General features: G+C 43.3%; 1 protein-coding gene across 1 annotated transcript in view; it reads right to left on the reverse strand.

Moving 5' to 3' along the window:
- Positions 1 to 14242, reverse strand: part of adamts9 (ADAM metallopeptidase with thrombospondin type 1 motif, 9) — a gene marked incomplete at both ends in the record, with an annotated part of 130630 nt that overhangs the window by 96596 nt on the left and 19792 nt on the right. Inside the window, 6 exons of the mRNA XM_080727954.1 lie at positions 154 to 271; positions 3332 to 3468; positions 4397 to 4578; positions 5458 to 5603; positions 9424 to 9528; positions 12346 to 12487. Coding sequence (XP_080584080.1) covers positions 154 to 271; positions 3332 to 3468; positions 4397 to 4578; positions 5458 to 5603; positions 9424 to 9528; positions 12346 to 12487 — 830 coding nt within the window. The remainder of the gene's footprint in view (positions 1 to 153; positions 272 to 3331; positions 3469 to 4396; positions 4579 to 5457; positions 5604 to 9423; positions 9529 to 12345; positions 12488 to 14242) is intronic.

A 14242-nucleotide genomic window follows, 5' to 3' on the forward strand; every position in this document is an offset into this window, starting at 1 on the left:
AATATCTGAAAACACAAACTGACATGAATCTAAACGATGAAACTATATGGAATCTATGAACAGGTTGTGGGGGTCCCTGCTTCATCTATCTCTCAACTAAGGGGTCCTTGGCCTGAAAACGTTGAAGACCCCTGGCTTAAAACAGAGGCTCACCGTAGCGCACAATGTTGAAGGTTCCCGCCACCGTCTTGCAGGAAGAGTTGTCCCCTCCGCACACGCCGCACTTGTCCCTCCTGGCCTTAGAGTTGAGCACGTGGTCACAGCCTGCTTGCTGTGGGGGTGCAGGGGACACGGAGGAAAAAATGAAACGTGGAAGGAAGTAGGGAGAGTTTAGGAACAGAGGGAACGAGTGAGAGAGGGAAGGCATGTCAGAGATACAGGCAATAGGTAAGTGTGATTAGATTAACCCATTTAGAACGGGCACACATTATTGTGTATCAATATTTTATGCTTTAACTATAGAAAAATAGCAGATATACAAGCTCACAGCGCGGCACCGAGTGCCGCGCTGCGAGCTTGTAGATCTACTATTTTTGAAAAATCGTGAAAATTAAAATTTTGACCCGATTCTATAAGTGTCTTTTGAATCCTTCTAAGATTTTTGGAAAAACCTATGTTTCTATTGTCAGCAATCTGGCCAGCCATCGTCAAAGAAAAGGTTCTTTTCACTTAAATGGAGCTCAGTTAGTCTGTTCTTGAGAGACTACTATGTCAGTGGTTCTCAAACCGTTTCATGTGAAGGACCCCCAAAATGATATGTATTTGGCCACGGACCCCCATCTTAAAATATTTAGTTCCAGGGACTACCCAGAAGCAATATTTGAGTTACAAACGTTCGCTTTGAAAATACATATATTCAAAGATTTGCACACATTTTCACGACTTTTTCAAAAATAGCAGATCTGTATCTGCTATTTTTCAATAGCTAAAGTATAAAATAATTAAGGCTTTTCCCCACCTCGTGACGCCCCTGGTAGCGCACACAGCCCACAAGCAAACAAGCATTAAGCGCATCGAATCCAGCATGCTCTCAAGAGTTAAATTATTGTTAAACATCTGCATTGCTTAATTTACAAGACGTCTACACAATTAGAATGTAGATTAGAAGATTTGTTATTTTGGTCAATGTTTGCCTGTTACCTCTCTATGGCACCAACATCAATACAGCATGGAATTGTGGACAAAATCTTATCCAACATCAACAAAATATTGTGTGTCTGAGAGGCTAAAGCCCATCAAATGGTGGTCTGTGGCTCAAATGCAGAATAAATAATGGACCTTTGATATGAAAAGGGTTGAAAACCAGTGTTTGTGCTCAATACAGCGCTGTGTGTGGATGTTTTTTGGAGGGGTTTGGGTTCGATGTGTTAAGAGAATTGATCTGCAATAAGTTGAACAGCATGAAACAAGATGTTTATTTACAAAGCCCTGATGATGCAGCTGGCACTAAGCTTTTTCTATGTGTTTATTTATTTCCTATGAAATGTTGTTCTTGGAAAAGAGGGTGGAAAAGAAGAAGAAGAGGGAGAAAAAGAAGGGGAAAAAAAACAACAAACCCAATGACCCCTCGGAAACACAGTACACAAGAAGAGAATTATTGAGTTCTACCTCATATCAACTGACACGCATCTGAGATGAATTCCCCCCTCGCAGAAAAACCACCCTTGACATGGCACCCAAGCTGTTCCACATGTAATTGGCTGTAGTGCAGAACATGTTTATCATATAGACGATGAAGAGATGTGAATCTTTATGAGGAGGTGTTTATGGAGTGACTAAACCAGCTGTATGTGCAATGTCGTCGTTGTCGGGTGGAAACCTTGTATGTCCAAAACGGTTCGTTTTGCATTTATCATTTTAAAAATGATTTAAACTAGTGAAAACAGCCGATCTACAAGCACACAACGCCTCGCACCGCGAGGCGTTGTGTGCTTGTAGATCGGCTGTTTTCACTACCTTTGTGCGACGGCCTTGTATGATGAAGCCGGGCTTTGCTTAGCGAAAAAACATACAAATTTGAAACTTGGAGATACGAGGTTTCTGCCCGACAGTGACGATATGTTACGTACGCTACGCTGCTATGAGACAGCTTGGGCCGAAGGGTTGATTTAGATAAACATGTCGCCTCGGGTGGAAACCTCACATGTCCAAAACTGTACATTTTCAGGATCAAAGTAGCAGATCTACAAGCTCAAAATGCGGCACTTTGCACCGCATTTCGGGCTTGTGGATCTGCTACTTTTGATGCTTTTCTCTGGTGCTGTAGTATGATCACGTACAGCGTTAGTTTAAAGGGATCCCTGGCTAATACGACAAATATGCCTTAATAAATTATAATTGTCCTCTATAACTACAATGTAAAATTAAAAACACCTTAATTATTGTATTTATTCTAGAAATAGCTAATCTTTCACTCAACAGGGGAAATGCCCATCGCAAGTTGATGATGTCATAAATGTCATAATTATGTGATCTATCCCTATGGAATTTATGACATGCATGTGCAAATAAAAACAAACGTAATACTTCCTATGGTTAATATGAGCATCAAATTAATATTTCAAATGTGTTTTTTGCACATGCATGCCATAAATTCCATAGGGATACATGACATGACATTTATGACATCATCAACTTGCGACAGGTATTTCCCCTATTGAGTGAAAGATGAGCTATTTCTAGAAGAAATAAAATATTTAAGGTGTTTTTAATTTTACATTGTAGTTATAGAGGACAATTATAATTTATTAAGGCATATTTCTCGTATTAGCCAGGGATCCTTTTAAGGAAGAAAAAAAAGACAAAGTTAAAAAATGGAGAGGAGGTTTCTGTCGCGCTTGTCATACTTGTGTGGATAAGATTTGACAATGCTCTCTGGTAGGAATGGGACGATATGAACATTTCATATCACTATTATTGTGACCAAAGATATCACGATTTACGATATTATCTCCATAATCAAAATATCCCCAACATCCATTATCCTGGGGCGGAACATTTGCCAAAAAATAGCCGATCTACAAGCTCACAACGCCTCGCGTTGTGATCGGCTATTTTTTTGGCAAAGAGATTTGATAGAAAGTGAAAAAAAAGACTGTATCAAGTATTTATATTATAAGTATGTTTTACCAATTAGAGGGTTTATGTGGTACCAGATATGCAGCTCTGCAAATAAAAGGTGAATTGATCCCAGTGCATGACGGAGGACGATATCACGATAAATTTAAATCTCCACAATACGATTATCGAGTGTTTTTTTATCACGATAAACGATAATATGGCATATCATCCCATCCCTGCTCCCCAGGCAGGTTGGTAAAAGCGTGCTCACCCTACACAGGCCTTGGACACAGATGTCGTTGGTGTCGGGTCCGCACGGCGTGCCGTCGATGACCCGGTCCCTGAGCTGGTAGTAGGCTGTGCTGCCAGCCACCCTGCAGAACAGCTTGCACCGGTCCTTCATAAGGACTGACAGGACGAGACAGACAGACAGGAGGACAGACAGGAGGACAGACAGACATAATTAATTGATAGCTATCGATGCCACAGTTCAATGTGTCTCTTACCAAGTCTCACTTCAACATTAAAGGAGTAGTTCACCCCCAAAATGACTTTTTTCTATTGATTAGTCATGCCATGGAGACTTGAGTTCAATAATATCTTTTTTGTATACCGGTATGTTGCATTCCTAACACCAAAAAAAAATGATTATATTAAATTTACACCCATTGTTTCTGAATGGATGCATGGGCCTGGATGGGGCCCCAAATACAAGGCCCCGCTCACCCAAATGCATTTGAGTGAGATCAATCAATGGGGGTAAATTTACTTGACCCTTGACCCTAAATGTACCCAAATGCATTTGGGTCCCCATCCAGAATCAATGGGGGTAAATGTACTATAATCTCTCTTAGGAGGGCTGTGGGTGGTTCAGAAACCCACCTACATGTGACAAATCGTCACTGTCGGGCAGAAACCTCGTATCTCCAAGTTTCAAATTTGTACGTTTTTCCAGAAAGTGAAGCCCTGCTTCATCAGGAAAGGCCGTCACACAAAAGTAGTGAAAACAGCAGATCTACAAGCACACAACGCCTCGCGGTGAGAGGCGTTGTGTGATTGTGTGTAGATCGGCTGTTTTCACTAGTTTAGTTCATTGTTTTAAATGATATAAAAAACGAATGGTTTTGGACATACAAGGTTTTCACCCGACAACGACGATATCATCGTTAGGCAGATATATATAGGAGGGGGGGGGGGGGGTCTGTGGCCAAATACATATCAATTTGGAGGTGTCCTTGACACAGTTTGACTCCAGTTTGGGGTTCATGTGGTTTATACTACGCTGCAGGGGTCTGAGGGACAGGGAAGGGGGTATGGGGAATTTGGGGGTCCTCACTTCCGCTGTACTTGGGCACCCAGCGCACGTTTGGAGGTAGACCGTTGATGTTGAACTGCCTGCCGTCGAAGCCGGTGCACTGCTCCTCCCTGAAGTCCTTCTTCTGCTTGGAGCACGGCTCAGAGTTGCAGGAGCGGAACTTCATCCTGCGACCCACGCAGTACTTTCCTCCATTCCTGGGCCTGGGGGGAGATGAGCACTGTGTTGACTCATCAATCTATCAATCAATCAATCAATTAATGATTGATTGATTTAATACTGTATTAATACAATGGTTAACAGTACAGGTAGTCAACAGTTATGCTAAAATGATAACACAAAAATCCCCCGGCTTGTTTCCATTGTGGCCCATTTAGGGGTGGCATAGCTGAATGGTTAGGGAGCCCGCCTGGGGAACCAGGGACCCTGGTTGTCCCAGGTTCAATTCCAGGCCAGGGTAGCAATGTGGATGCGTGTCCCTGAGCAAGACTCTTAACCCCTAATTGCTCACGCGCTCCTTGTGGGCAGCGAATCAGCTGGGTTGGGCTGAAAATACTGAATTTCCCTTGCGGGAGGAAATAAGTATCTACTACTATTTACTACTCAAATCATCAGTAATATCCATACATCTATCTCCTATCTATCTATCTTCCTATCTACCCATACATTCATCTACAATTTAGACATTTAAGTCTGTGGCCAAATAATACATATCAATTTCAGCATCCTTGACACGAAAAATAACGTTTAAGAACCAGTGATCTTAAGCATCACCCATCCCACAATTCATTCATTCGTCTGTCCATCCAAATACTTGTGGTCAAAATCCTTCAAAATCCTTCATCCCACAGATATACCAGCTCTGCCTCCCCCCAGCCCAGGATGAAAGGCAGCCATGACCTCATGTTTACCCACAAATCACCTCCGTTAAGATCTTCCAGTCAGAATAGCTTCGCTAAACGCCAGCTATGGAAGGAATTCTCTCCCTTGATCTGTCTCTATGGTACATTGACTAGAGAGAGGGAAACACGGAGACGAGGTCCAGGAGATATGCGCCACTACAAAGAGAATAAAATGCTTACACGGGTCGGTTGCACTCGCGGGCCGCCATCTTGATGCCGCCGCCGCAGGTCCGCGAGCAGGTGCCGAACGGGCTCCACACGCCCCACGCCCCCTCCACGGGTGTGGCGTCGTGCTCCTTGGCGATGCACATGCCGTGCTTGCAGTGCTGCAGGTGGACGGAAGAAAGAGAGAGAGAAGGAGATGGATTGATTTTCATTTTCTTTCTTTCTTATGCAATTTATTAGCTTCAAGCCACAGTAGACAGGATCATATATCAAGAAGCAACAAGGTGATTGGAAGGAAAAGAGTGGGAGGAGAGGAGAGAGAGAGAGAGAGAGAGAGAGAGAGAGAGAGAGAGAGTGACAGACCGAAAAAAGTGCACTCTCTAGTTCAGGGGTCTTCAACGTTTTCAGGCCAAGGACCCCTTAGTTGAGAGAGAGATGAAGCAGGGACCCCCGCAACCTTTTCATAGATTCCATATAGTTTCATTGTTTGACAGCACAATCATCAGTGTATTTTGGATTCATGTCAATTTGTGTTTTCAGATATTTAACCACTTGAGCCGTCAATACTTAATAAACCTAACCTTTCACTCTGTACTTAGTCTGCTCTTTTTCCCCTCTAGACCAAAGCTATTTGCCAAAAATAGCCGATCTATAGCTTGTAGATCTGCTATTTTTGGCTGAAGTTCTCAGAATATGGATGCTAGGTTAAGGGTTCAAGTGGTTAATATAAAAAAGGTTTGGAGGACCCCCTGTAGTAACTCTGAGGACCCCTTAGGGGTCCCGGACCCCCTGTTGAAGACCCATGCTCTAGTTCACAAAGTGGGCACCGGGAACCCCCAGGGGTGCTTGAGGGGGTTCCAGGGTGTCCCCAGTAAAATCTGTTAATAGAGCATCAACATTTAGAGCAGGGGTCTTCAACAGGGGGTCCAGGGGAGCTTTAGCCAAAAATAGCAGATCTACAAGCACTCAACGCCTCGCGCTGTGGGGCGTTGAGAGTTTGTAGATCGGCTATTTTCGGGGCAAATAGGTTTGGTGTAGAGGTAAAAAAGAGCAGACCAAGTACAGAGTGAAAGGTCAAGTTAACTAAAAACACGCATCCAACATAGACTGATGACAGTGCTGTCAAACAAGTCTATGAATCTATCTATGAAATCAATGAAAATTTGCATCACACATTTATACAACATGTAGAGGGTGGTCCCTGCTTCATTTGTCTCTCAGCTAAGGGGTCCTTGGCCTGAAAACGTTGAAGACCCCTGGTTTAGAGAACCACTGGCCATAAAGAGGGAGATATAGAGAAAGAAAAGAAGAGAAGGGAAGGAAGTGGAAAAAGAAAGAGTGAAAATGCTGTGCTGGCAGCACTTCTATCTGTTCACATGTCTCAGATTGTGCTTTGATGCTTAATCTGGGAGAAATTATACACTGCAAAAAAGCAAATGGAAAAAGAGAAACTGCGAGAAACTGCATCTGTCTGGGGGAGAAGGATATGTGTGCACATGGTCAATAAATACAGTCTTAAACCGCTCCGGCAGACGATCAACTGACCGCTTGGTCTGACTGACAGCGCTTGGTTGTGGTAACAGTACTCACATAGGATGGGATGACAGACACTGGTGTAAACAGGGGAGAAAAGTTTGTGTTTGCGTGTGCGAGTCTGTGAGTGTGTGCGTGTGTGCGTGCGCATGTGTGTGTGTGTGTGTGTGTGTGTGTGTGTGTGTGTGTGCAATGTTGGGAATGTTCACTTTCTACATGAACTCCTTCAAAGTTCAGTTCATAAATTCAAAAATGAACTAGTTCAGTTCATAGTTCATAATTCAAATATCTGAACTAAAAGTTCATGGTTCTAATTTTTTTTAGCTATCATTTGTCAAAATTATGACACAGCCCGATATAGAACCACACAAAGCAATTATTTCATCCACTTTAACATTGAGGTGCCCACAATGTTTAGGTGCCCACTCTTCCTGCACCCCTTTGCCATGTGAAATGCCACCGAAACCGTAATCCTTTCCCACATTGCTTCTGTCTGTCATAAAGCTGATAAGCTTTTATTGTGAAGTTACGAAACGTCCCATATCCTGCAAGTTTCTCCGTGGCGAAAATAGCCGATCTGCAAGCTTACAACGTGTCGTGGATGCGACCCGTTGTGAGCTTGCAGATCAGCTATTTTTGGCATGCAACACGTTGTACGGCATAGTCTAATAGTCAGGCTTTAATTGACTTGTTGCATTGGACGAGGAGGCGATGCATATCAAAGTGAACGCAAAGAAAGACGAGACAACGTCCGGGCGCAGTGCGGATGAGCGCCGTTCACAACGCCAAAAGGAACGTGTTCACAATAACGTTCATCAAGCAGGAAATGCAGTACGTTCAGTTCACGTTCGCCCAAAATATGAATGGATCATTGAAAGCGTTCATGCACAACACTGCATGTGTGTGTGTGTGTGTTGACCTGTAGCATAGAGGTTCTCCACAGGTGTTTAACAACCTTGGTGCCAAACACGAGTTTCCCGAGTTTTGGCCATATCTGTCCCTGTGCCAAACACGAGTTTCCCGAGTTTTGGCCGTATCTGTCCCTGTGTTTCCCGAGTTGGCCGTTTTTTTTTTTTTTTTTTTTTTTTTGCTCTCCCTACTTCCTACTTCCGGTTTCGACATGATCGCGATCGCAAAATGCATGTTTGACTCCCAGAACGGCTCCATCTTTCAAACATGCCAGCCATGTTTGTTTACATTTGAAGAAAACACTATAGCCTCTCTCTCCTGAATGCCTGATCCAAGCAGATTTTTTTAGTTTGAAAGCTGTGAATGGCGTGTACACATGTGGTGCATGATCCGTGCATGATCCGTGCATGACCCGTGCACCATCGTGCACATTAAACGGTAAAATGTTCGCTTTTTAATCCTGGCAACAAAAGTTAAAAGTCACCTCAAGCTTGCGATATACGGCCTATAATTTAAAAGCTCCACTATAAGCCCAGTCACCAAGCAGCAAATCTCCACCATTCAAAAGCATGTCTCTCCACCTCCCTCCCCAAGCCTGTTTAATAACTGTATACGCCGCCTCCAAAGCAAAACAAATTCCTTCCCAAGCGTTGACACGGATTTGGACACAATCGTCATGCCACTTCATGTTTAATTCGTGTAGCTTACGTTAGTGTCAGTGTGATGGATTTTTAAGAGTTTTTTTTGGCCCAGAGATAGGAAGGTTTTTCCCCAACTTTTTTTTATTTTCATGGAAACGCCCCTGAATGATCAATTTGGGATTACAATTACTGTCTGTGAGAAATGTATTTTTTTCTTCCTTTCCTTTCTTGGTCTTGTGGAAACTAACGAGTTGATGAGTGTCTATTAATAACACAGCACCATATCGCCTCTGTCGGGTGGAAAGCTCATATGTCCAAAACTCGTACTTTTCAGGATTAAAAAGTAAAAATGGTAAAAGATCTACACGTGACGCGTTGTGAGCTTGTAGATCTGCTATTTTTGTCAAAGAGATTTGGTAGTGAATGAAAAAAAGACTGTCAAGAATGTATATTTATAAGTACCTTTTACCAATTATAGAGGATTTAAATGGTACCGGATATGCAGCTCGGCAAATAAAAGGTGAATGGATCCCAGTGCATGACGGAGGACGATATCACGATAAATTAATTCTCCACAATATGATTATCGTGAGTGTTTGTTATCACGATAAACGATAATATCACTTATCGTCCCATCCCTCGTGGAGATCAGCTATTTTTGAATAGCCAAAGTATAAATATGGTTCAACAGATTGTGAAGTTATATTAACACATTTTGCTGGGGACCCCACTGAAAACCCTTCAAAGGACCACCACTTTCTCCTTCAACAGACAGCGGTTCATTCCATTTGCTGTCTCTGCCAGTCTCTTGTGTTGTGTGTGCTGCGTTCCTAATATACACAGCATTACAGCCGGTCCTGTGCGTTGCGTGGGTGCAGGTTTCGGGGTAAATACTTGCCTTTCCAGGGGAGCAGTCTGTTCCGTCGGCCCAGGGCATGTGCTGGGTCCTGCAGCCCCTCTGAGCCCCCTCTGGACTGGTGCACCACAGCCTGCGACACTGGGTCTGCAACACAAACACACACACACACACACACACAGGTAGGTACACCAACATTTAGGGCGACAGTTTTACTCATGCTTTCCTTACATTTTTTGGGGGGGTAGTTTTAACTGCAAGCCTAGAGCCAGAAAATTATCGAAATGTCTAATCCCAACCTGAATCTAAACGTAGTAAGGAATATCTTGAAAAAAACAAAACAGTTTAAAAGTCCTGAAATTCTACTATGCGTGTGGGGACATTTGGTACGCACGCACGCACGCGCGCGCACACACACGCACACGCACACACACACACACACACACACACACACACACACACCACTTAACCTCGAGACCTGAGGCAAAACATTATGCCGAGTGCTGAGAAATATCACTCAATGCCTTCAGCACTTGAAGGAACAGCACCCCCCAACCACCAAAAAAAAAAAAAAAAGAAACGAAGAAAAACCTTTCAAAGTTCCATCACCAGTACTAGAAAGGTTTACATCCATGCATCCACTGGCATGCAGGAGGTGAGTGGATCTGTTTGCCGCTGCCTTTGATTGTTTTTCCTCTCCCTTCTGCACTGTAACTGTATCGGTTATGTTTTACTAGTTTTGTTTTTTTGCACCCTAATATCATTGTAGAATCCTGTTTTGTTTGCTTGATGTTCTGCGTAAAGCACATTGAATTGCATTGTTGTTGATACATGAAGTACAAATAACATTGCGTTGCCTAGATACTGACAGAACTTTCATTAGTTGGGTGTACTGCTCTTTAGGAAAGGTCAACTATTAGGCCTATAATGATTTTTGACAGATGTTCAACATACTGTACAGTCATTATCAAACATTGTTGCCCTGAAGGAAGGGGACTCCATAGGCATGTAATTATGTTACTGGCCTTTTACACTACTGTAGTGGTTCCCAAACTATTTCATGTCAATGCGTTGCGATGCGACGCATTGTGAGCTTGTAGATCTAGTATTTTCAAAAGATCTACTAAACATTTTATACAAATCTTGTGAAATGGGATATTCTGCATAATGAGTACTTTCTACTTTTGATACTTTAAGTACATTTTTCCACCACTGGGTGGTGTGAGTTACGATTATGTCCCTTTCGGGACATAACTTGAACGGCGCTGAGTCGGCTGAGGCAGACTTCGCAACGCTCGCCTAAAGTCTCACTCGGCGGTGCCTCTCGTGGATCAAGTCCGCTTTAGACGGCGCGCCTCCGTCGTTTTAATATACATATATCGTCACTGCCGGGCAGAAACCTTGTATCTCCAAGTTTCAAATGTGTACATTTTTCGTAAAGCAAAGCCCTGCTTCATCATACAAGGCTGTCGCACAAAAGTAGTGAAAACAGCCGATCTACAAGCACACAATGCCTCGCAGTGCGAGGCGTTGTGTGCTTGCAGATCTGCTGTTTTCACTAGTTTAAATCATTTTTAAAATGATAAATGCAAAACGAACGGTCTTGGACATACGAGGTTTCCACCCGATAACGACAATATATTTTTAGCAGACACCCTTTTACGTCTTGGGGTTGAGAACGGCACTTCCACATTCCTGTGGTGTGGAAATGCCTGGGACGGCAATGTCGGCAAGGTGGACTTAATGTGATCATACACCAAATGTACAAACATTTGATGTTGGGTCACATGATGTGTCCCAAGAGGTGACGATAGGCCGTTTGGGGAGCGAGAGGGTGTCAGTGATGAAGGAATAGTGTGTGTGTGTGAATCCATCCGTGTTCAACACACCCACTGGAGAAACAGCAGTTGCAATACAATTCATTCATTCATAGCACACACGCACGCACACACGTGCACACACAGACACACACATGTGCACGCACACACACACACACACACACACACTCACGCACACACACTATACTTATATATATACTAGTAAGACACCTCAGGGAGACGTCAGGGCGATGTCGCGCCACAGTGATGTGGACATCAGGGATCTCCATATATGGGCATAAAAGGGATTTGTTCCCCCTGGCATCACAGGGATCTCTCTAACATGGCATCATTAATATTGATGACATCAGGGAACTCCATATATGGGCATAAAAGGGATTATGTTAGTGTGACATCACAGTGAAGCTAGAGCGTGATGTCAGAGCGGCAAACCCATTCTGTTAGAGTGGTTCCCCTGACATCACAGTGACATCAGAGCATGATGACAGAGCGGCAAACCCATAGACCGTAAAAATGTGTACACGTCTACACGGACGGACGAACATGGACAAGCTGTGACGTTTCTCATAGTAAACTGCGACCTTCAGTCGGAATAATATCATTTTAAATATTGATATAAAAACCTCAACCTGTCTTTTTTCTTTTCTTTTTTTGCTGTAAGCTAAAGCTGAAGAATTGCAAATCTACAAGCTCACAATGTGCTACGCTGCAATGGTTGCAAGCTTGTAGATCGGCTATTTTTCTATCCTTAACACCTAAACAAACCTCTAAATGTCTAACCCCAACCTGAATCTTTTCCTAATCATCATTAAAATGTTACCGTAAAACGACCATTTCTCTAGTGAAGACCAGGAAAATGGTTCTTCTCACAATTTATATTTCTCAAATGTTACTATACTAGTATAGTAAGTATAGTAACACACACACGCGCACGCACACACACACACACACACACACACACACACACACACACACACACACACACACACACACACACACACACACACACACACACACACACACACACACACACACACACACACACACACACACACACACACACACACACACACACACACACACTCTCAGAGCATGGGACAGACACGCAGTAAAGGGATTCACTCACCATATAAGGGCACACCTGTGTCCCGTGCCCGAATATCAGTTCACACTGTTTATTGACATTGTATATCCTGCCGGGCAGCTGCTGGGGGAGACTGTAGGGCCTAGAAAGGGGCTCGTCGAGTAAGCACTCGCCATATCCTGTGCTATTAAGAAATAAAAATAAAATGACTTAAAAAAGAAAAAAAGGGGGGATAGAAACAAGAAAAGACACAGAACAGACAGAAAACACTCTCAGTACAGCAGGAGATGTGTTATTCTCTGCACACACACACACACACACACACACACACACACACACACACACACACACACACACACACACACACACACACACACACACACACACACACACACACACACACACACACACACACACACACACACACAACCCTTAACCACAGTAGTGGTCCTCAAACCTTATGTCAGGGACCCCCATAAAATGATATGCATTTGGCCGCAGACTAGGGATGGGACGATACGCGATATTATCGTTTATAGTGATGAAAAACACTATTGTGGAGATTTAATTTATCGTGATATGGTCATGAAGTGTGGGTCATGACCGAAAGTATAAGGTTGCGGGTGTAAGCGGCCGAAATGGGTTTCCTCAGACGGGTGGCTGGTATCTCCCTTAGGGTGAGAAGTTCAGTCACCCGAGAGAGACTTGGAGTAGAACCGCTGCTCGTACACTTGGAAAGGAGTCAGCTTAGGTGGTTCGGGCATCTAGTACGGATGCCCCCCGAGCGCCTTCCTAGGAAGGTCCTCGATGCACGTCCCACTGGGAGGAGACCCCGTGGGAGACCAAAGACCAGATGGAAGGATTATATCTCCAAACTGGCTTGGGAACTGGCTTGGGAACACAATCTACAAGCTAACAACGGGTCGCAACACTACCCGTTGTTAGCTTGTAGATCAGCTATTTTTTGGCAAATGTTCCACCCCAGGATAATGGATTTTGATTATCATAATAATAATGTAAATCGCGATTTATTTTGTCACAATAATCGTGATATGACATTTTCATATCGTCCCATCCCTATCAAGGACCCCCATAAATTGTATTTATGTATTTGGCCGCAGACCCCTGCCAGGGATCCCAAGACGAGAAGGTATGTTGGCTTGTAGATCTGATATTTATGAATAGCCAACATATACATGGATAAAGTAGTTGAAATGATTGTGATTCTACGTTAACTACTTTTGCTCTGGAAACCCCCGCTCCCCACACAAAGACCCCTGGGGGTCCCCGGACCCTACTTTGAGAACCACTGCCCACTCTGGCCAGTAAACTGTTATTAATCATCCACGATATGTGTGAGATTGCATCTCTTAAACCATTGTTCTATTGTTCTGTCATCGTTATTGCAGAGGGAATTAACATCAATCAAAAGACTCCAGCAATTAAATCAATCAATCATGGAAACAACTCTTCTAATTAACTTCTAATTGAACACTATAAATCTTCTAATTGAACACTATCAATCTCTCAGACACAGATGATGCAATATCTATCGTTGCCCTCTAAGATCAGTGGTCCTCAACATGAGGGTCCGGGGACCCTCAGGGGTCGTCCAGGGGGTCGCTGATGGACTGACTGATAGCCAGTAGTACATTCACTGTACTGTACTTTGAGGTATTTTTTATTTTACTGGAGTACGGTATTTCCAATTTCCAATACATCTAAAACTGGAGGTAGTTGAAATTTAAAAAGTTGAGAATTACTGGGTTTGAGAAGCAGTGGTTTTCAGGGGGGTCCCCACATGATTTTGGAGGGGTACCCAGATAATTTGCTTAATATGCAACATTGTTTTCTCTCTCAACAGTAAACGAACCAACATACAGTGAACAAACTATACAACAAACTATACTATCAAATAATGTATCTAACATTGGCCAAA

The sequence above is a fragment of the Nannobrachium achirus genome (assembly GCF_963921795.1).
Source record: "Nannobrachium achirus genome assembly, chromosome: 6".
Lineage (NCBI taxonomy): Eukaryota > Metazoa > Chordata > Actinopteri > Myctophiformes > Myctophidae > Nannobrachium > Nannobrachium achirus.